Source organism: Corvus moneduloides, chromosome 3, assembly GCF_009650955.1.
Source record: "Corvus moneduloides isolate bCorMon1 chromosome 3, bCorMon1.pri, whole genome shotgun sequence".
Classification (NCBI taxonomy): Eukaryota; Metazoa; Chordata; class Aves; order Passeriformes; family Corvidae; genus Corvus; species Corvus moneduloides.
In genome coordinates, this window is record NC_045478.1 from 117,123,863 (window position 1) to 117,151,754 (window position 27,892).

At 40.2% G+C, this 27,892-nt stretch overlaps 1 protein-coding gene across 7 annotated transcripts in view; it reads right to left on the bottom strand.

The window, feature by feature from the left end:
* Window positions 1-27,892, bottom strand: part of PLCB4 (phospholipase C beta 4) — a 186,853-nt gene that overhangs the window by 41,748 nt on the left and 117,213 nt on the right. For 5 of the 7 annotated variants that reach the window (XM_032103713.1, XM_032103707.1, XM_032103708.1 and 2 more), the window contains 16 exons: window positions 24,869-24,950; window positions 24,066-24,166; window positions 23,376-23,433; window positions 18,489-18,597; window positions 15,393-15,603; window positions 14,719-14,812; window positions 14,043-14,122; window positions 13,511-13,595; window positions 10,757-10,847; window positions 9,531-9,626; window positions 8,347-8,447; window positions 6,533-6,568; window positions 3,760-3,901; window positions 3,026-3,110; window positions 2,668-2,792; window positions 680-731 (listed from right to left, as the gene is read on the bottom strand). In XM_032103713.1, coding sequence (XP_031959604.1) covers window positions 680-731; window positions 2,668-2,792; window positions 3,026-3,110; window positions 3,760-3,901; window positions 6,533-6,568; window positions 8,347-8,447; window positions 9,531-9,626; window positions 10,757-10,847; window positions 13,511-13,595; window positions 14,043-14,122; window positions 14,719-14,812; window positions 15,393-15,603; window positions 18,489-18,597; window positions 23,376-23,433; window positions 24,066-24,166; window positions 24,869-24,950 — 1,548 coding nt within the window. The remainder of the gene's footprint in view (window positions 1-679; window positions 732-2,667; window positions 2,793-3,025; window positions 3,111-3,759; window positions 3,902-6,532; window positions 6,569-8,346; window positions 8,448-9,530; window positions 9,627-10,756; window positions 10,848-13,510; window positions 13,596-14,042; window positions 14,123-14,718; window positions 14,813-15,392; window positions 15,604-18,488; window positions 18,598-23,375; window positions 23,434-24,065; window positions 24,167-24,868; window positions 24,951-27,892) is intronic. The other 2 variants (XM_032103714.1, XM_032103712.1) reach the window with 1 other exon arrangement.

A 27,892-nucleotide genomic window follows, 5' to 3' on the forward strand; every position in this document is an offset into this window, starting at 1 on the left:
CTTTCTGAATAAGATCTGCAGTAGTAAAAGAGTAGCTCCTTCCCAGGATGAGTTTGCAGATTTTCACGTTTCTGGACTGTCATTTCCTGTGATTTATGAAACTTCTCCTTTTTTCCTGATGTTAATGATCAGTCTGTCCTATAAAGGTAGATACTCAACATTTGAGAAAAATCCATCAACATCACTTGAACATCCTTTGTCATGCAAAAATCATGACCAAGAACTTAGATGAAACACTTCAGTATTCTCTGTGAAATCTGTACTCCAATTAAGAGTACACAGACTAAAAAAATGTCCCCTATGTATTCAGACTCCACTTGTCCAAGCAAATTTGGCAGTTCTGTGAACTGTGCAATGAATCTCCATTCAGAGGCATATCTTCAAAGAAAGGCTGAGAACAGAAGGTGGAGATGTATTTAAATAACTGTGTATTCATGATCTTCATAATATGAATGCAAAGCCTCTTCTTGCTCATTTAAAAACTGGGCATACTTAAAAGCATATTTCATTAGAATACCTCCTTATGGGGGATAATTCTCCCTGAACTCTGCTAATTTCTACTCTTCACCTAGCATCCCATTTTCCTTTTGCAACACATAATTAGTAGTGATAAAATTTTATTAAACCTTCGTAAAGGACTGTGATACACAGTGACAACAGTTTAAACCATATCACTCACCCGCACGATCCATTGTACTCAAATTTTCCTTGATTCAACTGCATTGCTAAATCTGCCAAGAGAGAAAATTTACTAACTTCCCTGCTGAATAATGCAGATCACGAACTAAATCAGAAAATAAGACTGTTTGTCCAGAATAATCAGTTTAAATAAAAAATAAATTTAATGCATGTAAAACACATCCAAGAAATAAAAGGAAGCAATGGGAAAACTTCATATTTCTTCACAGGAATAACAGCTTTACCAAGCACTCTGAAGTCCATGCTGTGCTTAGGAAACAGTCTTTCCCTGAATTCAAACACACCTGGCAAGCAGGGAAGCAACAGACTGTGGGCATGTTAAGCGCCCGGGATGTGATTTCCATCATCTAACTTTTGGTATCTACAGTACAGATGTCTCCATTACTGCAGATCACTTTGCATAACAGAGGGATACAGGAGCCTTAACAGTACAAATAACCTCAGAATAAAAAATATACTAGAGGAGACATCTTTGAAGAATGTATTTCTTCACAATGACCACAGACCACTACCTCTGATGAAGCTGTCTGTATCCTGTTTTAAAGAAAGTGAGATGCATATCCCACTGGTTTTCTGTGGACTTAGTTGAATAAAATACCACACAAAAAACCCCACAAAGATCACAGCAGCATTGCTTAGTTTCAACATTTAAAGCATGTGAGTTTTAGTGAGTGCATTGTTACGGCACTTGTATAGCAAGACGTATAATAAACCTGTAATAACCTCCCTCTCATCCAACCCTCTCCAGAACTTCGTAAAAAATAAAATGCTTTTCTGCAGGTTTCTACTTACACTAGAGCAATAAAACAGGTCTTTCTCCTGCCCAATGGACTGTACCTTCAAAGGGAACAAAATCTGTTCTGTTGGTTCTCTGATACACAAAATACAAGACTGTCATATGCCTATACCAGTTATTACTGGATTTACTGGGCAGCTGTAGTTTTTATTTCCTCAATCATCTTCATCTTGACAACACAGCTGGATCACAAAAGAGGAGTACAGGAAAGTTGCTCGCTTCCACTTATACAATTACTACTCTTAATTTGCAACATAAAGGGGTTGGAAATGACATGCAGTAGGCGGAGGCAGTGCTGGGAGCAGAGTGAGGTTTGTATTTCTGCTCCAGCCTCCCTATCATGTCCAGTGGAGTGCTCTAAAACAGTGTATTCTAGTGTATCCCTTCTCCTCCCTCTTTAGCTGGTGAAACTGGGGCACAGCTTTGCAGGACAGAACTCAGGGTAGGGCCATGAGAAGTGTCTGCAGTACCAAAGACACGGTGCAGGGAGGGGGAAGCAAGCACAAAAGCACTGCCACAGCCAGAAAAAGGCAATGGAAAACTGGTCTGTTACATATACATGACTCAAGACATTCCTAGATAAATTAAAAAACCCAATCAAAACAACAAAAAGCCTGCCCTGCTACACTCACACCTTCATTGAACAGGAACAATGCATCTCCTCTCAGACCACCCTGCGGAGAGGCATTCCCATTCCCTGGCATCATTCCCTCAACTGGGATCTCAGACCCCATCCTCTGCTGCTGAGCACATGACTCCTAACACTTCCCAATAACTGGACTAGAGATGCCTTTGTCACACAGTCATTACTCTTTACCATCTTAATCTGTGCACTCCATCTTTGCTTTGCGGACATGCACCCAACTGTGCCAGACCTCTGTCTTGCGAAGGCACTGATTTCCCTGTAATTAACACTTTTTGTTAATAAAAACCATTTCTGTGAGAAGATGCAGTACTCCATTATTTTTCAATAAAGGGGACTGAATTTTCCTTCTGTGTATGGCTGGTTTTACTGCTCCTTGTCTTACGCTTCTGTAATTCCACCCCACTGTATTATTTAGCCATATGTCTGCTTCCTCAAAAAATGCCAGAAGCAAATCCATGGCATCTGTTGGAGAGTTACTGCCCAAGCCATTCTTTAGGATTGAGGTTCACTGGTCGTTGCTGCGTACCTGGGGTCTGATAGTTCAGTGAGACCATCTGGCAGCCAGCGTTCCAGAAAATTTGAGGCATGTAATTACTGGAATCCACACGGCCTCCCTTTGGGTATATCCGACTCATTTGTCGTTTATTGTAACTATAGAATTCATCAAGGAAAATGAAATAAAAACATCATAGAAATGTAGAGTCGTGTCCTGGTATCTTCAGTATTTCAACATCAAAACACACTTCTTTATGTTAATCTTACTCTTTCTCCTTCCATGAGGTACTTCCCCTTTTCCTTTGTAGACATGCAACACCAAATCTAGAAAGGTGCACTGGTTTATTTTAGGATTGGTAGAAAAGTGGGATGAGGAGGTGAAAGGATACTTCACAAACTCAATGGCATGAGTCTTCAAATACCCTAGTCCAACTGATTCATTGAAAGAGGACATGTTATGGTGAATATTGCGTTCTAGAAAGAGAAGACAAGACATTTTAAAACACCTCTGTAATGACAAATCAAAACTCAAAATCATGCACTATAACAGCAGGATATTTTTGGTCTCTTTCTCCATTATCAAATAGAATCATATTATAGTGATAAGAAATTTTGCAGAATCAAATTACAGTGATGAGAAATTTCATAGTATTTCTGACTTGCTTTTCTGTTTCACTTCTTGGGAAACCAACAAAACTTTCATTTTTTGTTTAGGACAAGATTGTTATTCAGAGCCTGCGTTGTGTGGTAGATAAGGCAAACCGACATGATAAATGGTCTGGTGTGCAGTATCAGCTCACTGCTGATCACTGCGACAGTCGTGCTCACCTTACTGCAGAGAAAGAGGAACTAAAAAAAAAGCATCTTAGTTGGAAAGGCCCACGGAATAGAGCCAACCTCAACAGCTTCATATTCTCCCAGTAATTTAGCGACTCCGTGTGGATGACTAATGGAATAACATGCTAACTTTACATTCAAGGAAACAGGTCTACAAACATACTGATGATGGTCATTAAACTATAAAAGGCTCTTATGCCTTTATTTCTAAACTCAAGAAATGTAGAGATTAAAAAACTACCTAGGTTAAGCAAATACTTGTATTTCATTCAACCTTTTATGTTACCTTCTGCTACATCGAAACCTTGAAATTTTACAGGTTGAGCATAGTTGACCATTGTTGATAAATATGGATGTATATTGGTTGTGGCACCTACATATTTGTAAGATGCCATCCACGCTTGTTCATCTTCCACAGTTACTAAACCCTGAAAACACATTAAAAAGAACAATCACCATTTCTGTGTGCAAACACTGTTGTTGGGTTTTTCAAAGGTGGGACAAAATTATACCCAAATCTGCAGAAGGTTAAAGACAGTGCAAATTAATACAAGTGGAAGTTTAGTGTGAAAAGTTAAGATTTATTTTCTTGCTGATAAAAGACTCTCAATGTTACAGGATGCATGCAACAGGGCTGATGATAGAAAAGCTCCTAAGCAGTGGGTAAATATTACATGAAGTTAGTAGGATAACACTGGGATAAAAGCTAAATATTCCAACAGACTGAACAACGCTGGGAGATAACGATCCATCTTTGTCAAATAAATTCCAAAAAATTGTGATTTAATAAGCATTTTCTAATAGAAACTGTGTATACTTGGCGCTCAGTAGAACTTCCTCAACATCAAAACACAAATAAGGTTCCACTATTAAACTTTACTAACAGAAGCAAACCAAAATGTAGAGATGACATCCTTCACTGGACAAACAGATGTCACAAGACCAACAAGAGACACAGTACCAAGTTCATATTCTTATCCACTTCAACTGATAAAAATCTGAATCCATCACCTATACAAATATGCATTTTATTTATAAGAGAACTTCAAGTCTTCTACAAGTATCCCATCTGCTAGAAACCCACATCAGGAAGCACTTCTTAATTGGATCTACCTGTCCAACATTTTCCTTTCCCTAAACCAGTTTGAAACACATTCTTTTCACTGAAATGAAAAAACAAACAAAAAATCTCTGTCAAGCTAAGCAATCTCTGCAAATTCATGTTTTTCCCACACATGCATTTTTGGTTGTTCTCCTACCAGTGAACCAGTGACCAAAAAAAATCTGACTGTAGGCTGACAGTGAACTTCTGCTGGAAAGTACGAAGTGTATTCAAAAATTTGTACAGTGCTGCTTTTTATTTTCAGACTGCAGCTCGTGTTTGCCAGCAAGTTCTCCCTCATTATTGTCTCAGGAAATAGTCGGTAAAAGGCAGTGCCACCAAGCCCTTTCTGGGCTTGGAGGATAATGCAGCTCACAGAACCTACACTACAGGAACTCGTTTACTCCCTGAATGGGAGAGTAAAGGAAAATGAACCCACTTGCCAGCATTATGGCACCTCTGCCTGCCAGACAGTGCAGACACATCTCAAAGAATGCAAACCACGGGAAGTGGAACCATTTATGCCTTCGGATAAGATGATTATAGTCACAAGGAACACAATTTTCTGACTGCATAGAATTACTGAGCTAGCAGAACAAGTCCAGGTACACATTGTTGTATGTGCATTTTAGATGGAATTAAACTTCCAGCAGCCCATGAAATCAAACTGACACCATATTTTAATGCTGATCATCAGGGCTCAACCCAACTGCTTTTCAGAAATGTGCATATTGAGGGTTCACAGATCTGATTCCAAAATATGCCAAGGAGTACATCCCTGTGTTAGTAGAAAACAGGCATATTTTTTTGTTGCTAGGTCAATAGCTGTTAATAGAACTTAGGTCAAATTCAGGCAAAATTTACTCAATGAAACCAGTTCTTTTCACCGTCTTAACTTTGGAAAGGCCAGTAACTCAGGAAGAACTGACCACCCATCTTCTAAAACCCAGGGTTCTTTAATGTACCTCCTGTTGACTGCTCAGAACAGCTGATCATATCTGCCTATCTTGATCCATCCACACCTACACCTAAAGGAACCACAGGCAAAAGGGAGTCAAAGGGATTATGATGCCTCAGTGCCCAGGCAATGGCAGCCTGCAGGTACAGCTCTATGACTGCACCAGCGACACTTTGCCTCAAAGACAGTGTCCCAAGACAATGTACTTACTACCCATTGATTTTATCTTACTCACTTGCAGACCCTTCATTTTTGGAGTAGGGCTATACTCTGCCCTGTTCACAACTTTAAAACTATGAATTAAGAAAGGGGAAAGGATGGAATGCTTCTTAAAGCCTACAGAAACAAAGGAATGGTTACAACAGCACACGACCCTGTTAGGGGATAGAGAAGACAAAAGGGAAAAGTTGATCTCCATGTTATTTACACCTCCCCATCCCTCAAGAAAAGAAGCAGAACCCACTTAGAAAACAACACAGACTGAAACAAAGTGTGGTTAGGAACAGGAGCAGCTTGAATGAGAGAAGAGGAGGAGGAGGAGAGTGGAAAGAGGTGGGAAGAGTCTTACAGAAGGGATTCCTGGGAGAAGATAAATGCGGAAGTCCCAAGGGAAAGCAAAAGGAGGAAAAAGAGAGAGGAAAACAAAGTGCAGTCAGGGTAAGGGCAGAGGAAAAAATAAAGCAGGGATGATACATCTCAACACCATTCAGAGAACTGGGTTCCCAGTGCATGACACTGGAGACTGAGATCAGACACTTCTAAGCAGGCAAAGGTCATGCATTCCTCTCTGTCCCCAAATTTTCTGACAGCCCTAACCCCAGTATAAAAATATAGCAGAAGAAACCCTAGAGGACAAAAGGAGATAGAGTCACTTTCAAAACTAGGTGCAGTGAAACTGAGCATAAAATTGTTAAACCACTGAAAATGCATGGTAAGTAATATGCATGTTATATATAAAATATAAAGCAATAAAATAAACTACATAACATCCTGTGTCACCTTTTTATTGTTTTCTTGCTCAGAATCTTCAACAGCCTAAGGGAAAAAAAATATATATACATTACCCAAAGAAAAAGCAACAGGAAACACTCACAGTACGGAGAAAAAAACCCTCAAAAAATGAATGCATTTAGCAAAAAGTAAACCCTTTTCCACCTTCCTGCATGGCTCATCTGCCTCATACACTTTCAAAAATTTGTAATCTCTTCCAAATTTGGGTACACAAGAATGAAACTCAACAGCTGGCTAGCCATGGGAATAGGATGAAGGATGCCAGACAGGTAAGCGTAAACCAGAGCTATCACTAGATGTTGGGGACAGGAAGTTTCAGAGAAGAATGAAGGAATAACACACCCAGATAACGATACCACAATAAAGATCATCTGATCTGGATGTGCAAACTGCCAGGCTCTGAAAACTGAAGGGCTAAGAGTGCTGTAAACTGTGCTTGAAACGTCCACATTGGAGAAGGCCTGTCTCAAGATGTTATTTGTAATAGCGCGGTCTGATGTCTGCTTTCAGTTAAAAGCTACCACTACTTAGAATCTTAGATAAATATTGTCTTGGCACTGAATGTACATTCCTACAGAATAAAGATCAAGTCACTGATCAGCAAAGAAGCAGAGAAGTTACCCAAGGACATGTGCTGAGGATGAGGGACTAATCTGGAAACAAAAAACCAATCCTCAAAACAACAACAAAAAACCCCCACCCAACCAAAACACCCCAAAACATCCAGATAGTTAAGGACCAGCTGACTTAGTAAATGAAACTGCCCTAAAGCAAAGAAGTGAAATGATACTTCAGTGGGAGGATCCATGGAAGTCCTGAAGAAGGAAAGAAGTGAAAAGATACTTCAGTGGGAGGATCCATGAAAGTCCTCACGAAGCAAAGATGTCGACTTGGAAGAGATACACAGAAAGCAGGTCTGATGTCTCTGGTACTGCTACAGACACACTGCTATTTTCCACACCTACACTTCTATCTGGAGCAAGATCCAAAGGAAACCAAGCAGGAGGGAAGAAGTGGCCAAAATACTTGAGTGACAGAGGAGCATGATCTGCTAAGGTACCTTAGCCCTCACACGTGGGGTTTTCTCCGTAGCAAGCAGCACAAATGCCTTCATTGCCAGAGCAGCTGAGTTCTGAATTCCAATATTCTGTATCTAATTACCATCAAGTAATATTCAAGTTACTGAGCACAGACTGATAAATTGCAATTGTCAGGTATGAGTGGAATAAAGAGAACTCTTTCCCTGTCTGCCAGCTGGCTGCCTGATAGAGCCTCCCTGCCACACCACCCCAATGGGAGTTATTGTCCTATTTTGCATTCACTGCTGTGGGTGGAAGAGAGAACCTACCCTAACGGTTAACCACAAAAAATAATGGAGGAAAACCCTGCAATGAAGACACAGAATGCAGCCCTGCAAAAATACTGCTGAGCAAGGAAGCTGATGTTCCACCTCTTATTAGGATTCTGCACCTGAGATGCAAAGTAAAATATCAGAGGCTGGAGCAGGAAACTGCTTGCTGCATTTAATTAGTATTTTTGATTAAACCCCCCCACCTGTATGCTGTTTCCTACATACTGATTCTGTTTCCTCAATGAGTATATCCTGTCTGAACAAGGGGAGAGTATTTTTGGCTACAAAGCTTTGTGTTCTCATGAACCTAAAGGTAAGGGGCACCTGGTGAAGATCTCAGGTTTGAATCTTCTGACAAGTGCTCTGATGTTTCCAAAAAGCAGAGTGACTTTTGCAACAACCTCCATGGAAAGTTTTCATAAGAATATATATATGAAAGAAGCAATCCTACCTTTTTGACACTGATGGCAACAGCTTCTTTTTGACTGTAATCATCTACAGTAAGGTCACTTCCAAACTTGTACTCGGGATGAGCTTCTTCTTCCTGGTCAGCTGCACAGAAAACAAAAAGGATCAGTGCAAAAACCACAGCAACTGCTGGTTTTTTTGCAAGGCATGAAACAAATGACAGTTGAATTCACAGGTTTGGGTTTGGTATTTTTTAGAAACAGGAATAAAATCGAGGGTATTAGATTTCTAAGAGTTAGTTACTGTTAACTGTTTCCAAGTGTCGTAAATTACAGCTAAGGCCTGAGATGGTTAGTAAGAGAAATCTTATTTGCTGTATTTTTGAAGTAATCAGTAACTTGCTTAGCAAAAGTGTAAAAAAAAGCAAATAGCCTTGGGGAAATAACAAGAACTGATGAGAGAGTTCTTTAAACAAATATCTAAGAAGATGCCAGTGTCCGGGCTTCTGGTGCGCACTGTCAGACTCCTTGTGTGCCCCCACTATAGGGAATTGTTCTCTTTTGCTTTTAAGGTGATTCTCCATTAGAACCTACAGTACTTGAAGCTAAAAAGTAAAGAAAAAAAATATAAAATATGTGAGAAGACCAAGTGGTAGGCTAAAGCTGGGACATTCACTATGACAGAGGTCACAGACAAGTTCTGTGGTTCAGACACTTGCAGACAGCACATGATTTACATCTTCTGAAGCTGGACATTTAAAACAGACAGGGTGGATCACACCCTAAACAGGTGTATTTTTCTCTGCTGGCCATATCACTGGCTCAGAGCCAGACATTTACACTGAAGATATCTGAGGTTTGGCAAGAAAAACCCTACTCCTCATTTTATCCTTAGAAACTACAGTGCAATAATCCCCGCTGATGTTGACACAAGTGTTAAACACAGTGACAGTACGTGTTTTCATAGCAAAGATCACAACTTCTTAGTCTTTCTCTCACAGACAATGAAAATCTGACTTGGTTGGTGCTCTAATATAACTTCTGAACAGTAAATGGAAATTGAAATTGTCTGGGATGAAGTGGCAAGGCTGGGGTCTGTACAAATGGTCCTGCATGGAGCCCAGACATGCTGCTGCTGCCACAGACCACAGGCACATGGGTAAGGTGCACCCAACCCACTGATCTACCACAGGCAATGTCTGAGAGCCCTTCTCCAGGAAATTCTCACCACTTTCTATTTCCTCTTCGTTATCATCCTCCAGGATATTTACAGGAGCTGCAGTTTCCCCAGCCTCCATCATCTTTTTCAGAGCATCAAGCTGTTCTGTTAATATGAAAAATAAAATCAAATTAGTCGTGACATGAACTATTTGTAGCACAAAGAAATACAAGAGAACCATCACAAATGATTCTCCGAGCCTCAGATCTACTTCTATTTAATGAGTTCTCTGACTTTTCAATTAGTAATAAAATTTTACAGAGCAAGGAGCATCATTAAACACAGACTGATGTTAGGTATGAAAAGTGGTCAGTAAGGGCTGTATCCAAAGCTCACTGAAGTTAAGGAGAATATTTCACAGAAGCACAGTATTAATGAGGTTGCAAAAGGCCTCTGAGATCATTGAGTCCTTTGACTCAACACCACCTCATCAACCAGAGCAGTGCTCTGAGTGTCACGTCCAGTCTTTCCTTAAACACCTCCAGGGATGGTAACTCCACCACCTCTCTGGAGAGCCCACTCCAATGCCTAATCACCCTTTCCGTGAAGAAATTCCTCCTAAATTTCCACAGACTTCAAAGGTCTTTGGAGCAAGCACATTACTTGCTCACAGAATAAACAGACAGCTGTCTCTTCGGTGCTTGATCCATGCAAATGGAGGCAAAGTGCTTGGATTTTCGATTGTGTTTCCATGGGCATTTCAGTTAGACAGGAGGAGCACAGCCACGTATGACTGAAGCCAGTGCAAGGTCGGGGTGCTTATCTTTGAACGGAGAAGGACCAGGGTTTATCATTACAGCTATACTGGAAACTAATACAGCAACATTATTGTTACTGAAAAGAAGATAAATATCAGAACTGGCAACAACAGCAAGAAGAGCAATTTGAAATTCCATTTCATTTCATGCTTATCCTGGAAAAAACACAGCAATGCAACCAGACCAGTGTAGGCAGAATTTACAAGAGATTCTATCTGCCTTATATTTTAGCTCAACCAGCAGTTTGATAAAGTCCCAGGATTACATTTCTGGGTCTGTCTGTGCCTGTGCAGCATGCTGATATCAAGGCCTAGACTCTGGCACTCACATGAAACACCAGGGCAAACAAGATGTTATTTACATGTAATTCATATTCTTCCAACACTAAAGTACAAACAATTTGGAAACTCTAGTAACGAAGTCTGTTTGTAGTGATCTGGAGTTTCACTTATTTATTATTTGACAAACTTTACTTACTCTTTTCTACTTCAGGTTTCAGCCTTTTATTCTTTATGAGAATCTTTCTTTTGAGGTCATTAGGAGATGGTAAGGCTTTACCTTGTTCAAGCTGTAAAACAATTCAAAGAAAATGCTTGATGAGAACAGCTATTTGGCCTCTCTGTATCCCTGCTTAGGACTTGGACTGTAGGACAGCGATACTATGGGGCAGTGAACAAGCAGTGCCACCTCAGGCACAACCCCAGGAGGTTGTGTGCCTGCAGTTACACAGTTTCCTCTGCTTCTCCCCTACCCCCGGGGAAAGCTGTGCTCAGGTAAAGCTGCTGGATGAAGCCAGTACTCGGGTCCCCAGCCTGTGCCAGCCCCTGCTGCACTGCTCTAAACATTTTCCCCTTTCTCCTGCCTAGCAGGGGGTGTGGATGTGACCTGCAGCTCCTCATCCCAGGAATTCCTGCTTTCCCTCCCTCCCTATGGCTTACACAGCCCAAGCCACAGCTTAGCCTGTTACCAGTTGATCTCTAAATAAGTCACCTTTTATGGTCCCCTCAAGCTGCAGTAACCCAAGTGAGGCAGCCCATGCACGCCTGGAGAGTGGAAATGGACTGGCACTGGGGAATGGAAAACTACCCAGTCCTCAGCTACGTAATGGGGACTGGGTTTGCCAGCAGGGTCACAAATTCAGTATTTGTGAAAGGCAAAGGGCAAGTTTCACATACACAAGGAAGTTCTACTAAAAGCTTGTTCCAGCGTGGGGAAGGAGAAGAAGATTGAGAGCAGAGAAAAAGTACTAAATCCTCTCATTTAAGCCCCATCACATCATTGAGGCTACAAAACAGACACTTGGGTATGGTAATTAGCACCCTCTCCACCTCAGGCTTGATAAGAATATTATTCAGGCAGTTGCTGGTATAATCACAGAATATTCTGAGTTGGAAGGGACCCGAAAGGATCATTTGAGTCCAACTCTCAAGTGAATGGCCCTTACACAGATTGAACCCACAACTTGGCATTCTTAGCACCAAACAGACTGGGGTTTTTCAGTGAAGCCTAAATGAAGGAGCTGAAGGTACTTCCATAAATAGCGACAATTCTTACAAGAATTATTCAGATACTCTTATCTCTAAATCCAAATCTGAGCTGCAGAGAAGCAGCATTCCCGGTGAACAAACAAAAAAACAAAGCACCATGACTTGAAACCAAATAAAAACAGCAGAGGTGACAAATAACCACCCAGCAAAAAAAACCCAAAAAACAAACCCATATCAAGCCAACCCCAGGAGAATGGGTGCAAACCTCCTTGTGGGAGGGTAAGCATTCTCCACACCCACCAGGCTGGCTCAGGCAGGGAGTTTAAGCACGTTGGATGAAGAGAACACATTTGCTCCCGACAGAACTGGGGCTGTAACTCCACTAGATGTCAGTGCCGCAGAGCTCATTTATGCCAGGCTTCCAGGATGCCAGGCTGTATCCCCTAACAAGACCATACTTGGATGCCCATTTGGACAAATATTTGCTTTTTTCTTAAAACCAAATCTGCTTCAGCCAAGCACCATGTCTCTCCTAAGTCTGTCCCCCTCAGTCACTAGCCCAGGTTATCCAGATCCAAGCACTTGCAAAGGACACGTTCCAAGCTCCTCCTGCCATCTCTGCAGTGTTTGCTTTGGGAGCAGCTGGGGGCTGAATTCACCCACGAGGAGGAAAGGACACAAAATGCAGAAGGCTCAGCAGTGCTACAGAGCACAGGCAGCTGAGGCTAAATACTGCACCCTGAGGTAGAAGCACGGCAGCCTTTGGCCAGCTCTATTTTAGGCTTCTCAGAGAGCTGCTGGAAGCACCTTTTTGTGAGGGATGTGGCAGCGTGCTACAAACATCACAGGGCAACACTGCAGATTTCGTTCTTTGGGATGCACTTTTCAGGGCAACCACCTGACTTTCATCAAACCTTGTGTGCTGCTGGCCCTGCAACATGCAAGGAAAGCCAGGAAAAGCAAAGCTCTAGGGATGCTAATGCCAGGAGCCCCCTTTGCCAGGGTCACATGGAGCTGAAAGGAAAGGCAGAATCCTCCTTGCTGTGGTCCCCCACAGCACTACAGAGCATCTGCAAGCTTTAGGTTATTGCTGGCACACAGTGAGCTCATTGTAAGGAGCAAGGAAGGTCTGGAGGAGGAGTTGCAGGCGCTGCGTAACAAGCTGTTGAAATCTCAAATACTGTGTTTGTAAAGGAATGTCTGTTGTTATTTCCTGCCATGCAGGAGAGTGAAGTGCATGCAGATTACAGTGCACTCAAGAGTCCAAAGGAGACTGCAGGAAACTCCTGGTGCTTAATTTGATTCTTAATGCAGTAGTGGGGCCACCTAGACTGCAGGACCTGACCTGGAGCATGAAACATGCAACGTGCAGCTGAAAGAAGAGGTTTCTTCAGCTGAGACAATGCAATTTATGACTAATTGTTTTTCAACAGTGACTGGCAATTTCAGTGGGGAATGACCTGCAAAGACAATGTATGTGGTGTATTTTATGTAGGTGCCAACATTACATCACACATCAAGGGGGGGGGATTTCCCCAGGCTGCCTGCCAGAGCCCTGTACAGAAGAGATTAAACAAATCAGATAAAGAAAAGTTTGTACCAAAAAGCACAGCCACCCAAAACCACTAGTGAATTCTGAAAGCACAGGACTGGCAGTGAACAGCACTAAAGGTGATCTCAGTTTATCATCTCTTTTAAATAAAGCTAATATAAAAAAAAAGGAGACTGGCAGAATAAAACATACTGGATGTGTTTCTAGAGGCTGCTTCAACAGGAGATCTCCAAAAAGATCTTCACAGTATTTTGACATCTTGTACTGTTGGTATTTGCTGGAAAAGATGATGTCAGTTAATTTTTAAATATAAAAAAAGAAATCACTATCACTCAGCACAAAAGAATAATACTAAGTAATGTAGACATCCCAAATTATATACTGCCCACTTGTTTCAACTGAGAAGTATTACTTTACTGTAATTATACTGTCAATAAAAGACTATTATCTGACACAGATTAATTTAACAAGACCAAAAAAGTAGAATAACTGAATCTCACACAGCTAATGGAACATCCAAATACATTTCACAGCTTTATCACAGACAAAAATATTGCCATTATTAAGCTAGATAAAGATTGATTAGTATATTAATAGTACATTAAGTGACATTCAGTATGCCTGCATACCCCCCCAGCTTTCAAGTATCATAACACAGTATTTTAAACTATATCATTTTCTCACACAATGCACAATTTAAAAATTAAAAATGGGCACTACATACCTGCAGTGATTTTCAAATGAAAGAATGACAGGGTACTCTGATGTAACAAATGCTGTTTCCTTAATGGCTTGAATTACATCCTATAAAAATCCAACAATGGGATTCAAGTTAGAGCGGATCAAATAAAAAGCGTAACAAAAGGGATTTGTTATACACCCCACCCTGAGAAACACAGGGCTGTGTCTTAAATGTGCAAGTGAAGAGAGAAGCAGAATAAACCGTGTGCTCCTCATGCCCCACAAGAACTTAGACTCCCCAACAGGAGCCTCCCTGCACCTGCAGCAGGATGGCATCTTCACCCACAACCATCAATAGATCTGCTGCTATCACCTATTGCCAGGGAGAATTCCTACTCCCAGAGAAACTCCTGCATCTTCAGGCTTTTTCCACAGCTAGGGAACTTCTCAGACAACAAAGAAGGTATTAATTCTGTGGTGCAAAGAGCCCCAGGCAGCAAGCCTGCTTCCTGCAGTTTCTGTGGAAAGGCAGATGGAGCACAGGGGCGTATGATGCAAGTCAGAAATTAACCCCAAGGTCTGGGCCAGAAATCCTGCCCATGTCAGTCCATCACATGGGAGCAGCATTCCAGTGCTGAGGAGGGGAGGGTGCCCTGCTTGGATTCTTGTCCAGGCCTTCTCCTGGGGTCTGCTGCCAGGTGTAGAGGCCAGGCACTTACCTTGAAGAGAATGTCTGTGCACATCGCTTTTCCATGAGTTATTATTGGTTCTTGGTCTTCACCTTTGCCATCCCAACAGTCCAGCTCGACACACCTAGAGATCAAAAAAAATTAACTTAGTGTTTCATTACAGGTGAGCTACCTGGGACATGTTTTAGCAGTGATGGTCAAAGCAGTAAGTTGCAAATCAGTTTTGGGCATTACAGAACTCTTTCTAAGCTGTACATGTATTATTTCAGGGTTCTTCTATACCTTTGGATAAACTACCTTAAACATGGCATGTGTGGGTCAACATGTTTTCATCGTCTTTAGCACTATGCCACTCTTCTTATTCTCATTCTAGTAAATCAAGAAATTAAGCAGGAAATCATAAATTTCCTGATTCTCATTAACATAAAACTTCATAATTATAAAGCAGAAAGCCCTCTGAAATTCTCCAGCTGTCATTTTGAGATCAAACTTCTCTTAAATTTCTCTCATTTATATCAATTTCTACATTCCACTGCCTGGAATTACTTTTGTGAGAAAAATAAGATTCGTAAACAAATAAATGTGTTTTCATTTACCACACTAACGTATTTATACATTCAATTGTACAATATATCACCAGCAAGGTATATTAAGTAGGTTTAAAGTATCAGATTCACAAATATTTGTTATCTCCTGCTTCCAACCTGCATCCAGCCAAAAGCACTTGTCTGTACATCTCCACTGAAGACTTGCCACCAAACTGCCTGCCTGTTAAATATGTATTGTGAGAGGAACTGATGAAATAATGAGCCAGAGGATGGTCCATTTCTTGATATAATTCCAAACGGTCTAAGAAAACTGGGGCATTTTCATCTGACATCAGGTATCTGCAAAACCCATCACTGGATATGACACCTAGAAGGAAGAAGAAGGCATGGTAAATTACTACAAGAAATTAGAGTCATCAGAAATCAAACCATCCCACAGAGTAGGAATCCTAGCACAAAACCTGTTATTTACACAGGTTCCTGCAAACTAACAGCTCTCCCCTTCCTCAGCTCCAGGCTGACCAGCAACTGGTGCAAAATGTGCCATTATGTTCCCAGATAACCAGATCACAAATCAGGTGCCCACCAGTTCAACACCTGATGCCCAGCACTCACCATCAGCAGAACTAAGGCAGCAAAAGGATGTGAAGAAGGCAAATAAGTAGTGACATCTCCTCATAACATTCCCAACAGTTTTGATCTTTGGGACTTTTTAAGTCAGGAATTGTGAGCTTGCATGGACCAGGCTTCTATGGCCCTTTCCTCCCCTCTTTCATATTTAGTCCTGTGCTACATCACTGTCAACCAGCTCGTACAGAGACTGTTCCCCACTGACAAAAACATGGGGATGCGTGTCTAAAAATGTTTGCATGGGTTCATTTACAAAACATTAGGAAAATCTAAAATACCTAACAGTTTACTGTTTGAAATGCAGGTTCATACCTTTGTAAGTGAAAACAGAAATCTACAATGAACATGGAACATACAGGAATTCAGAACACAGATTTTGTAACACCTCTCATCTCTCTGCTGGTCTGTGCTTCAACAAAGTATAAAAAACACAAATCAAGGGGTTTAATGAAACCAAATTAAGAATAATCAGTATGGCAGTATCGGTTTTTAAGAGGTCAAAAGTCTGAAAAATGAAAATGATCTGTGGTAGCGAAGAAAGGATTACTCACAAAGAGCTCCTGCAGAGAATGGTTACCTGGCACTAATTTTGACATTGCTTTCTCTGAAGTAATTTATGAACACTCAGCTATGGTTAAGGCAAGGTTGCAGCAGCCCTATTTTTATTTTCTTTAAGTCTATTTTTCTCTTATACAGAGAAATGAAATCCAGTTTCCATTCTACTCCTAACTTTCTGAAAAAACCTCTACTGGAGCTTAAATTTACTGTGCTTGGTGTCAGCCAGAGGTGAACTGTTCCAGAATGTTTTACTCAAGTCCTCTCAGCTGATTCTGAGTATGAAAGAAAGGGGACAAAAGGCGACAAAATGGAATTTTCAATTGAAGGATGGTTTTATTTTGTTATCACCAAGTACTTTAAAGCAGCAGCGCAGCATATCTCAGATGATACATACTTCTAGTGCATCATCTTGTGGAAAAATGTCACAGCTGGATGGATGTTCTAGACAGACCACAGCTGAAACCTCAGCAACTGAGCAGAGCTCTCTATGTGTTCAACAGCTCAGTGTTTGTTTTTGACTTGCACTTACCAGGTGGAAGAATTGGGGTTTGTAGTGTTCCCAAGCACACTCTGGTTACTGAACTGCCCAGCATTAACTTGTTCAGCTTTACTCACTCCTGTCACTGAAATGTGACTGAGGAAGAGTCAGCTGCTTATTGCTACTGCCTTTTGTATGTCAGCCTTGTTTCCTAAACTACGCCATTTAGCAAAAAAACACACAAAAAAAGGGTTGCCCTCAAGTATTTTGCTCAACAGCAAAGTTTTATCTAAGAAGGGGAAAGAAGCTGAAGAGAACAGCCACTGCTGAGATCCCTGGAGGAACACTGAGATGGGACTTCTGCCGTTTTGTTGCTGTTCTCCATAACCCCATCCCTGCAAGAGGTTTTCCACATTTATTGAAAACCTGATAGAAATAAAAATCAAAGAAACTAAATAATTAGCCAAGGTTGAATTTTTTGTTTTTTCAATTTTAGATTTATTTCCACCTTCAGAAAATATGTTTTTACACCTTATTAGTGTGCCTTCCTCATGTTGAAAAATATTTAAAATGCACTAGCACCAAGAATCAAAGATGAGTGTCTTTAAAATGATAAATAAAATGGGATAGAGCTGACAAAAATTCAAGTAATTAATAATTAGAGTTCATGTGGAGAGGGAGGGAAAGCCTCAGGCTTTACTGGGGCAGCTTTAGATGCTGCCTCCTTCTGTTGCCTGCTTTGCACATCACTCACACGCAGAGGCTGCAGCTCTGCTGGATGTGTAAATACTTCTACCTTGATCCATGAGCCTAAATGTCTGCGAAAGAGGATTCCTGTTAGGATGGGCTTTGCAAAGCTGCAGTCTCCTCTCTGCTTGCTACAACAGCAAATCTCAGCAAAAAGGGCAGGGAACATAGATGGGGAAAGCAACATTTTTCATTTCTGCAGTTGATCCCAACACAGCTACAGCAGCAAAATGGATAAGAACTGGGAACAAAGTTCAGCCACTGTCACCTCCTACACTCACAGCAGCTCAGGACATGAGCAGTCCAAGAATGGCTTGCAGGTACTTCCTGCAGCCTTGCTCGGAGAGAACATTTTTCAACCCATCCACATAAAATACCCTGCTCTGCGCCAGGCTGCTGCCCTCAAGCACTAGAGAGATTACACTATAAGAAGGTGGATGCATATGGCAATTTTTTAAAGTTTTTGCACAATATCTGCACTTTGCAGAGCTCTGCAGTCTCTCTGAAACCTTGACCACAGCCACTTGCACGTTGCCTTGTTGCTGCAAGGAGCCTCCGGTGTTGTTCTGTATTTACTCAATCCCAGCCTCTCCCTCTTCTACCAGGATTTGTAGCCACACTCTAACCTGGATCAGGGAAATAATCCTTCTAAAAAATTATCTGATTTTGAAGGGGAGGTATTTTTTTCAGCAGAGTAGTTTCCTGGTCCAGTACCCTGGGAGCCACACAAGTGCTTGACCCACAAGGACTGTAAACTCCCTTTTAAAAGTCTGGATGCTCCAGAACAAACTCCCCGAATGCCTAAACCCAGTGAATACTGAATTCCCTCTCCCATTTACCTTTCCTCTTCAAGTCTTCATCTGGCTCATATGTCTCAATTATCTGCATTGCTCTTTTTGTGTCATAAAAGGGAAACAAAATTTCATTGAGCCGAGGATCTCGTTGATGCTAAGGTTAGAAAACAACGGAATTCAGCAAAACAATATAGTGCATGGCTATCATCCAAGAGCATTTCATTACTGCAGATGAGAAAGAAAGAAGTGGACGTCTAAAAAAAAAAAAAAAAAAAGCAGCCCTAAAACTTACAGACTACTCAACAGCAACTTCAGCATTAGGTAGAAAATGAACTTTATCTTTCATAGGAAACCTAGGCAGTTTGATCACAAAAATATTTTTAGAAAAGAAAAATCCAATGCAATCATATAACTGATAATACTCTTGCTTATTCATGAAAATAATGACTGCACGTGGCATCTGTGCAAATGAGATGCTGAAAATAAATAGCTCAATGTCTCTTTGTAAATTCTCTCTCTAATCCTTTTTTTTTGGTAAACTGACAGACTTGACTGGTGGCACTGTAACCACCTCTGCAAAAATGCAAGTCTTACAGAATATCTACAGACAAAGCAAAAAAGTAAAATAAAGCTATACTATAAATACAGATTTTGAAATCTGGGTTTAGAAATAGGCAAGCACTGGATGATTATTTGTGAATTGTGGAAACATCGTGTTTTTAACTATTCAAAAACCAGCACAGGTTCTTAGAAGAAATATACACAAAAATTTCACAGCATCATCTCTTGAACTCACAATAATTTACAATAGTAGGATTTCATAATGTATGCAATGTTTAGGTACAATTTAGCAGTGATTTCTAACAGACTAATAAAATTCAGAATTTTTATGTTTTCACTTTATAGTGGGCTATGTAATTTTGGTTTTTCTCCATGCTGGATTAGAGCTGCACACTGTGCGCCTGATTCTCCATTAAAAGAAAATTTAAACCAGAATTGACGGAGTAGTGGCATGTAAGCAGATGCAACAAAACAAAGAAATAAATATGACTATGAAAACACTCTTTTACCCCAGAAGGTGCACAGTTTCCAAGCTTTAGTTTCAGCAGAATTCAGAGATGTAACAGGCCACCCCCTTACTGGCCATCAATAATTTGGAGTGGACAGGATGGTGTAGACACGGGTTACACAGCACTATCAGCATTTGCTGTAATTCCTTATGTGGAAACTTTTTTGACCTTTTTTGTTTTGTTTTCCATGAGAACAGTAATATCCAATCCAATCTCTTTTCTTACAACCAATCCATTGGTGCATGTACTTAATTAACTCCAAGAAATTACAACCAATGCCAATTCAGTCATGCAATTAAGGCGGGATCTTTCAAGTAATGCTTCTGGCAGTCTGCAGCATCTAAACACAGCAGGTTTGTTCTGGCCAGATCGGCTGTTGGGATGCCCCAGTAAAACTCGGATGAAACATGACACGAGAGCAGATGGATGCAGGACATGACTTGCTCAGCAGCACACACCAACACCACTATAACACTGGCATGCAACAGTTCCACGGTGGCAAATGACAAGGCTTTATACCATTAGTGACAATACACCACTTCAAAAAATTGTAAGAAATAGCAGGGAAGGTTCTTCACTCAAGAAAAGGGCTCTTCCCTACTTGTTTTCTTCTACAGTTAGTCATGAGCAAACAGAAGAAAATAAATGGGGATAAAGCAAAAAGTCTCCTCATGAGAAAAAGTCCCAGAGTTATTAGAAGGAGCTAAGACCAAAATATTCTTCTAGCAGCAACGATCATTGCTGATTATCAATTTTCCACATGAACAAAAGTGTGTCATTATGTTCACTTTTTAAAAAAAAGAAAGTTGGCAACTGATAAAGATCTACTTTAAAAAAGTGAGAATGTTCTGTAGCGTCTCTTGGGGAAATGTTCTGCACCATGGAGCTTGGTGGCACAGGGAACTTGTGACACAAAAGCAGACCAAAATTTGAAGTGTGAAGTTGCATCTAGAAAGACTAACTTCAGGGCTAATTGCCTATGTCCCATGAAGTTGTATTTGGTTATTCTAGTTACCCTGCCAGGCAGGACACCCTTACAGCAGGCATTCCCAACCATGTGAGGGTGAACGGACTAAAAACATCAGGAGAAATGATGCCCAGAGGGTTCTGCAAAGAGAGTAAAGCTCATTCAGCCTCCCCAGCCTGCCTCCAGCACCTTGGAGTGGGTACAGACTGAGACACGCAGCAGCTGAAAGTGCGCTAAAACCAGTTCTGCCTCTTGAATTTGCCCTGGGAGTGGTGAGAAGGTCCTTTTGGGGAGATGAACAACTGGGGGATGGGAAGAGTGAATGGGAAGGAGGGAGGGAGAGGAAACAAGTGGAAGAGAGAGAGAGGGTGGAAGAGCAAGGAATTGGGAATAGGAAAGGATCTCCCCAATACCTCCCTCCCAAAAGAATGGATGAGTCCTGGTCAGACTACTGAAAATTCCATTTTAATTGTTCCTTGCCTTGTTATTTTATTGCTGTAAATGAACTGCAGGAGCAAATCTCAGTGTGATTTCAGTCCTTTTTCTATTATAGTTCCCTTTTTTCCCCCCCCCAAAATTTGGCTTTAAAAATAGGAGACCTAGACAAAATACTCAGTGCACGACAATAATTAAGTTCCTAAAAACTTCCCAAAAGCTTTAATACTAAAGCACAATTAAATCATCTGTCAGCCAGCTGCATTTAAAAGTCAAATAGAGACAGGAGTTTGGAAAAACTCCAGGAAAGCTGCTCATTCTCCTCTCATAACCAGTAACATGTCCTCATGCTCTCTTAAAAACCCATAACACTTAGGGCTTCTGCAGCATGCCTTGGAGGTTACCTCAAAATAATTTAAGTTAAAGAGTCTCATGAAGAGTTGCTCTGCCAAGTAACTCCCCTCTCCTGTGTAATGATAATAATGTTTTTCTATCTGCTGGCATTAGACACCACTGCTAATTGCAGTGTTGGCCAGCTGCCAAGGGGACAGAAACGATCCCTTCAAGAGGCACATTCTGGGCCTTTCATTTTGTGCTTTTCAAATGATGACCAAAACTTTAAGCTCTATTTGGAAACCAAAAGACCTCCAGCACAGACCAAAGGCATTGGTTTCAGTCATCAGAATAAATGTCCTACTCTATAAAAAATACTTGAGTCATTTTTCCCAGCTCTGGTCACCAACTAGAGGGCCAACCACAAGATTTCCAATTCCAAAATGTATTTTTTCAACATGAACGTAGCCAACAAGATGCATTTCCCCCCAATACTACCTATAAAATAAGGTTCCTAATTCTGTAAAAAGAATTGCAAAAGCAGCACAAAATTGAGAGCACAACAACTCAATTTTAATTTTTCAATCAGTTACTGGAGATAGGGGGTTCTTACAAATGCTGGCAGCTTTTCTTCAGAAATTTAGGCCCAAGGAACTACACTTTAAACTAAAACAATTAAGAGATCAAATTTAAAATAATGATAAAATAATAATTTACCTGAAAATGAAGAGGGACATTAAAAAAATCAGAAGCTAACATGGTTTAAGGTGGGGATAGGGCTGTGCGCTTCAAGCACTGAAGTGTATCTATCACTACAGGTGAACTGGGGGCTGAGGTGCTTTAAAGGGATAATTTAAATCACAACACTATCCTTTCTCAACTCCAGTGAAAAGCAAAAATGACAAGCCTTAGCTCTGACCCCAGCCCTGCAAACATTTAGACACTGAATTGGGTAACTAGCTGTGATAAAAGGATGTCTCACAGCAGCAAGATCAAGCCTGTGCTTCAATTTGCCACTAGATATGAACTAAAGCCCCAAGTATGTAACCCAATTATGTAATCAAGCTGTTAATCCTCTGTCTTTTCTTTTCGAATACCCTTTCTACACGTAATTCAGGTTTAGTGAAGAGTAAGGCACACATTCCGTCCTGAAAAATGAAATTGTATTCTAAATTTGGTATATAGGAAACTTAAAGCTTGGACTTCATACTGAAGTATCCAATATTTAAACATATATATATAAAAACATACATAAAATTGAACTGTAACTAGTAAAACAATTTTAGATAGAGAGATTTTTTGGTAATGCAGCCAAAAATGTCACATAGTGAGGCCAGCAGCTTCCCATGCTCCAGATGAAAATAATCTACTGGTACAAAACCAAGTAGGATGTGTCTATTTTCCATGGGTGTGTTCTTGTCAAATCCACATAGTGCATTTATTGCTGGAATTCCAAATGAGTCAGTTTTCTATAACTTACTGTGCTTTAGGAATAGAAAAGAACCAACCCCACACTGTTTATTGAACTACTTCACACACTCACGATGCTTTTAAGGAATACTAAATACTTCTGCCAACAACTGCATTCTGGAAATACAGCAATAAAAATATTTCCTCTTATTCTGCACACATGGTATTTTAAAAATCATATACAAACTCTTAAAATATCCTCTTAGCTCTTAGATTTGTAACAGATTGAAGTAATAGTGTTGAGGAGAATCAAATCCCTGTTTATAAAAGCCTACTTCAGTTTTTCTATTATTCTAGAAGGATTAGCAGATATATTTAGCTGGGGCCTGCAGGTGAAATAATTGCCTGCAATAAAATACTGGGTGTATTTTAGTGGAAACTGCTCAAATGTAACAGTATAAAAAATACAAAACACACAGAACACACTCCGTAACACAGCAGCAAGTAATCAACAGATGCAACTGCAAAGCCAACACGTAGAAAGCACAACACCACACACAGCTGGAGCTGATTTTTGCACCTGGATGTTACCATAATGGAAAGATCAGCGGATCAGAAGCGTAGCAAATAATGGCATGGGACATGCAATGGAAAGATTGGAAGAAGCAAGCCACTGCAGACAGACTCGTATGGTAGTTAATGTATGAAAAAGCTTACTTCATTTAGAAAGCTCACTAATTGGTCTACCGTTAAATAATCAGTTTTGTCTCCATTGCTGAAAAGAAATTTATTAGAGAATGTAAGTTTTTATACACGATGCTACAGTAGGTATGATTTACATGTTGACATTGTTGATACTTTTAAAACCACCTACTATTTTCTACTTATAGTAAAGGAGCTCTAAAATCTCACAATGAACAGTCACAGAAAACACACTAGCTGTCTACGCTTGGCACAGTAGATCTCCCACAACATATCTTCCTATCACTTAACAAACATGACTCCATAAAACAACATGTAAGTCCTCCAGCTGAGAATAAATTGAGTGAAGAAACTTTTCAAACTTCCAATTCCTTACTTAATTTAATTAGTTCACATACTGTGTTAATCACCTAGAGGAGCAAGTTAAAAATTACAGTAGTTAGTAAAGCCAATGCAAAAAAAAGAGTTCCAGGTGCTTCTTTTAACTCATGTAAAAGTTGGTCTAAAATACAGAGTGAACTTTTACATTAACAGTCTGAGAGGGGAGGAAGGGGTAAAACACAGACTGGAGTTTGTGCTAAAGTACTGCTGGTGCTACTAAGATTCAAGGGTAGATCAATTTTACAGTGTTCTCTCACTATTAGTTATGGACTAAAAATACAGCAAAATGTCTTTAAAGCAAGATTATCTTAAATTTGAACTTACATCTTCTTAAAGAGGTCCTCTATGTCAGTTCGGGGACATATCTTTTGGGTGAGCTCATAAAATTTCTCGTAAGTAAAAGCTGCAGGCTCAATTTCATCATTCTGCAACAAAATGCAAAGGTACATTTATCCAGACAAGAGAGCTTATGTGCTCTTTTCCCAAGAGAATATTTTGTATCAGAAAAAAGCAACTGAGAACTGGTTTAGCTCCTTAACAAGTATAAATTTACCTGGTGTCTTTTGTGCTCTCGCAAAGTAATTCTAAATCACCTTCATCATAGTTTGATGTGCTCGTATTCTAACCTCACAGTAACATTAATTCTACATAAACACAGAGCTGAAAAACAGTCTATTTTTCTTCTGAAGCATTAAAAAAAAAATCCCCAAACTCAAGTAGTTCAAGCCATCGCCTCTCTGGGGCTGCTGGCAGGGGCTCCCGCTGCAAGTGGGACAGAGATGGAGAGCAGCTCTCCAAAGGAGGGGAGCAAAGAGCAGAAGGAGACAAGAAATTAAAAAAAAAAAAACGCATTACATGCATATTCTGTGCTTATATATTTTGCATAAATGAACAAAAGGTAGTTTGTGACAGAAAAGAAGGGAAGCCTCCTCTAAGAGGCTTAAGGACCCCTGTGTCATACAGATTTAATCACATTTTGGCTCTAGTAAACAACCTCCAGTGATTAGTAAGTAACAAGCAATAGGCACACTTTTTGTGATGCAAATGACTTAGATTACAGCTCCAAACATGAATGAGTCATCAATTTATTAGTACACAAAAAACAGTCATTCAAAACCACTAAATACCTTTCCGCTGGGAAGACCTAATTCCTTAAGTGCTTGAAAGATCACTTTTTCTGTTTTACCTGATGCAAAGGTTCTGGTTATGCTAAAACAAAAAACAGTGGAGAGAAAAAAAAAATCAGAGAAATGTTAGTCACTTTTAAACAGTCAGTTCTCTCTCTCTCTTGCTTTTACTGCCAACATTCTCCCCTGGCTTCAGTTGATGAATGTAAGCAGCTTCCAAGTAATAGTGCAGTTGAAGAAGTGCTCTAAGCTCCACAGAGCAGCGCTGCTCTGCCTGCAAGCCAGCCATTAGAAAATACATCAAAATAATGAACTGCAAACAGAACAAAAGAGGGGGGTTTTTTCCCCCCAATACACTGGGATACAGAGCCATGCAAAGCATTCTTCTCTTCGCTCTTTTAAGCTGTGTGCTGAGATAAATGACTGTTTAGAAAGCAGCAGATTCTCCAAGTGAGGAGACTCGTATTCTCTGGTCCTTCCTGGTTGTGGCGACTTCCCTTCCATTCCAGGCATTAACCTGCACCTCCCAGGTCACCCATAAGGTAGGTGTGGACTGTTCCCCATGGCAGCTTCCTTCCTCTTTCCTTTTCAAGCAGCTGCTGCTATCAAGAGACTCCCAGCCACATGCCAAATCCCATTCCCTTCTGCGGTGCACATCCCTCCCTCTGGATGTTCCCTCACCTCACAGCCAGTGAGAATATCCTGTCCGAGTCATACTACACACAAATCCTTTAAGTAGGCCTCAGTTGCCACTGGAATATTTCCACCAAACTGATGAGCATCCTGTCCTTCCCAAAGCATGACTTCACCATGCATATAACGGACAAACTGGTTTCACTTGGAATGAGATAAATCCCACAAAAATGTACCTATTTCATATGATTAATACGAAAGTGTTTGGTCTAGTTCTGTTTCCATTTGAGATGAGTTTGAATAACCCCTGGCTCTGGAAACAGGGATCCAAACCTGACAGCTCTCCTGCCTTCTGCTTAGGGTTTGAGCTAAAATGGTGTGTCCCACAACCCCTTGGTCTTGGTGTCTTCGTCTGGTGAGAAAAACTGAAGTCTGTATCCAATACACATTTCTAACAAAAGCTGTACATTGGGAAACACTGATAAGAATTCGTTGTTCTTTATCATCAAGTGAGACAAACATTTGCTGAGACTTTTAGTTAATCTCATGCATAATAAATAATTGCACGTGACAAGAGACGTGAAACAAATTGTTGCCATAGCAATTCACGGTTGTTTTGCTCTCCAAAACACTCTAAACTGCCCATAAAAATATTTTCATACTAATAAAATTAAGATCAGGAAGTGAAATATCTAAATGATAAAAAAATATTTTAACAAAACTTAGCCTTTTTTTTCTTTCTTACTGGCTCCTTACAACACTTAGATTTCTATGTCCCTATTTAGGCATCTAAGTTAGCTGTTTGATTTTCCAAAGCTGGTAAGTACCAAGATATTTTCACTAAAATATAGACCGAGTTTAACTTCAGGCACTTGTTTCTTTAAAAAATACTCAGGCATCTATTTTTCTGCTAATTCTAAAACACAGAGTAATGTTAGCTCTACAATTTACAACCTATTTCCAGCCCTATAAATTTCTATGTCTGTTGTAATGAATCGGGCTCCAATAATAAATGTCCTGTAAAACATGTAATATTGGTGTAAGTAATTAATCAGATGTGTGCCAAGATTCCATGGCTGTAGGGAACTTATTTTTGATGCCAAACAAATTTTTTTCTTTCACAAAAGATGACAGCAAACATAGCAGTAACTTGTAATGAGAGCAGCAGTGTGGAGAAGATTGCATGAATCAAAAAAGATTGTAAAAATACAGTGTGACACACTCATTTTGCTAAGGCTATTGCAAATAAAACTGCCTTTCCCTCTCTCAGAAGAGACTTCATCCTAGCAGATTTACATTCATCTTGACACCTACAGGTGTTTACTCCTCATGTTGCACCTACAGTGGTTTGGGGCTTATGGTTACATGCCAGTGTACTTCCTCATAAATACTGAAAATAGCTCCCGACTCTGGAACTGAGGCATATGACTCTATTGTGCTTGTTGGTGGATTAAAGGACTTGGATACTTCAGACCTGCACCACTTTCCAACCATTACTTCAAAAATCAAGCCAGCACAACCTGTAGAAATCAATCTTCTGCCATGGCTCCACTGAATTTATCAGCTTGGCTTGACCTGGAAGTACTGCCTACGCTGTACAAGGAATTATCTAACTTTGATTTCCAACCAACACTGAAGTATTGAAACAGATTCCAGACACTCTGGAGTAATCAATACAAAACACACTTAAAAAACCTCTACTTTCAAATTCACTTAATTAAAATACTACAAAACAGATTTAAGCTTCATTTGTCATAGTTTAGCTTTTCCTTTTTTTCCTATACATTTTCATAGTTAGAACCTAAACTTGCTTAAATCCTTTAAAATGTAGTTATACGAAGGAACAAGCACAGACTGAGCAAAGCTAATTTCCAACCAGGCTCTAGATGAGCAGGTGCAACTCACTCATATAGAAAATCTATTTTCTGCCAACAGAAAGTTGAAGAAACCAAGTAGATTTTTTTTTCTCAACAAACACTGACCTGTTTACTCATCTATTACAGCAGTGTTAAAATCTGAACATACAAAATGTCTTACAAATTGCGTGTCTTTGCAAGATCTGTAAATGTAATTCTAGACTCAGACTGCTAAAATTTATTAAAGCCCAAAAGGCAAAACTGCTACTCTCTGAAGGTTTTCACACTGCTAACTGCCAGAATTCCTTCTCTCCCAAACACAGTACATCGACAGCAACAGACCTATGCCCCAAAATACATTAAAATCCAAAAGTAGCTCGAGAAAAATGCTTGTGACTTTGAAACTCCCAACTGTGCAACCAAGGAGTCACAAATATTTATGGCATTTACCACCAACAGCCCGAGGAGTGTCACCTTCTCAAGGCTCATCATTCCCTATGAAGAATGTGATAGCCGCAAAATGTGTTTCAAACTT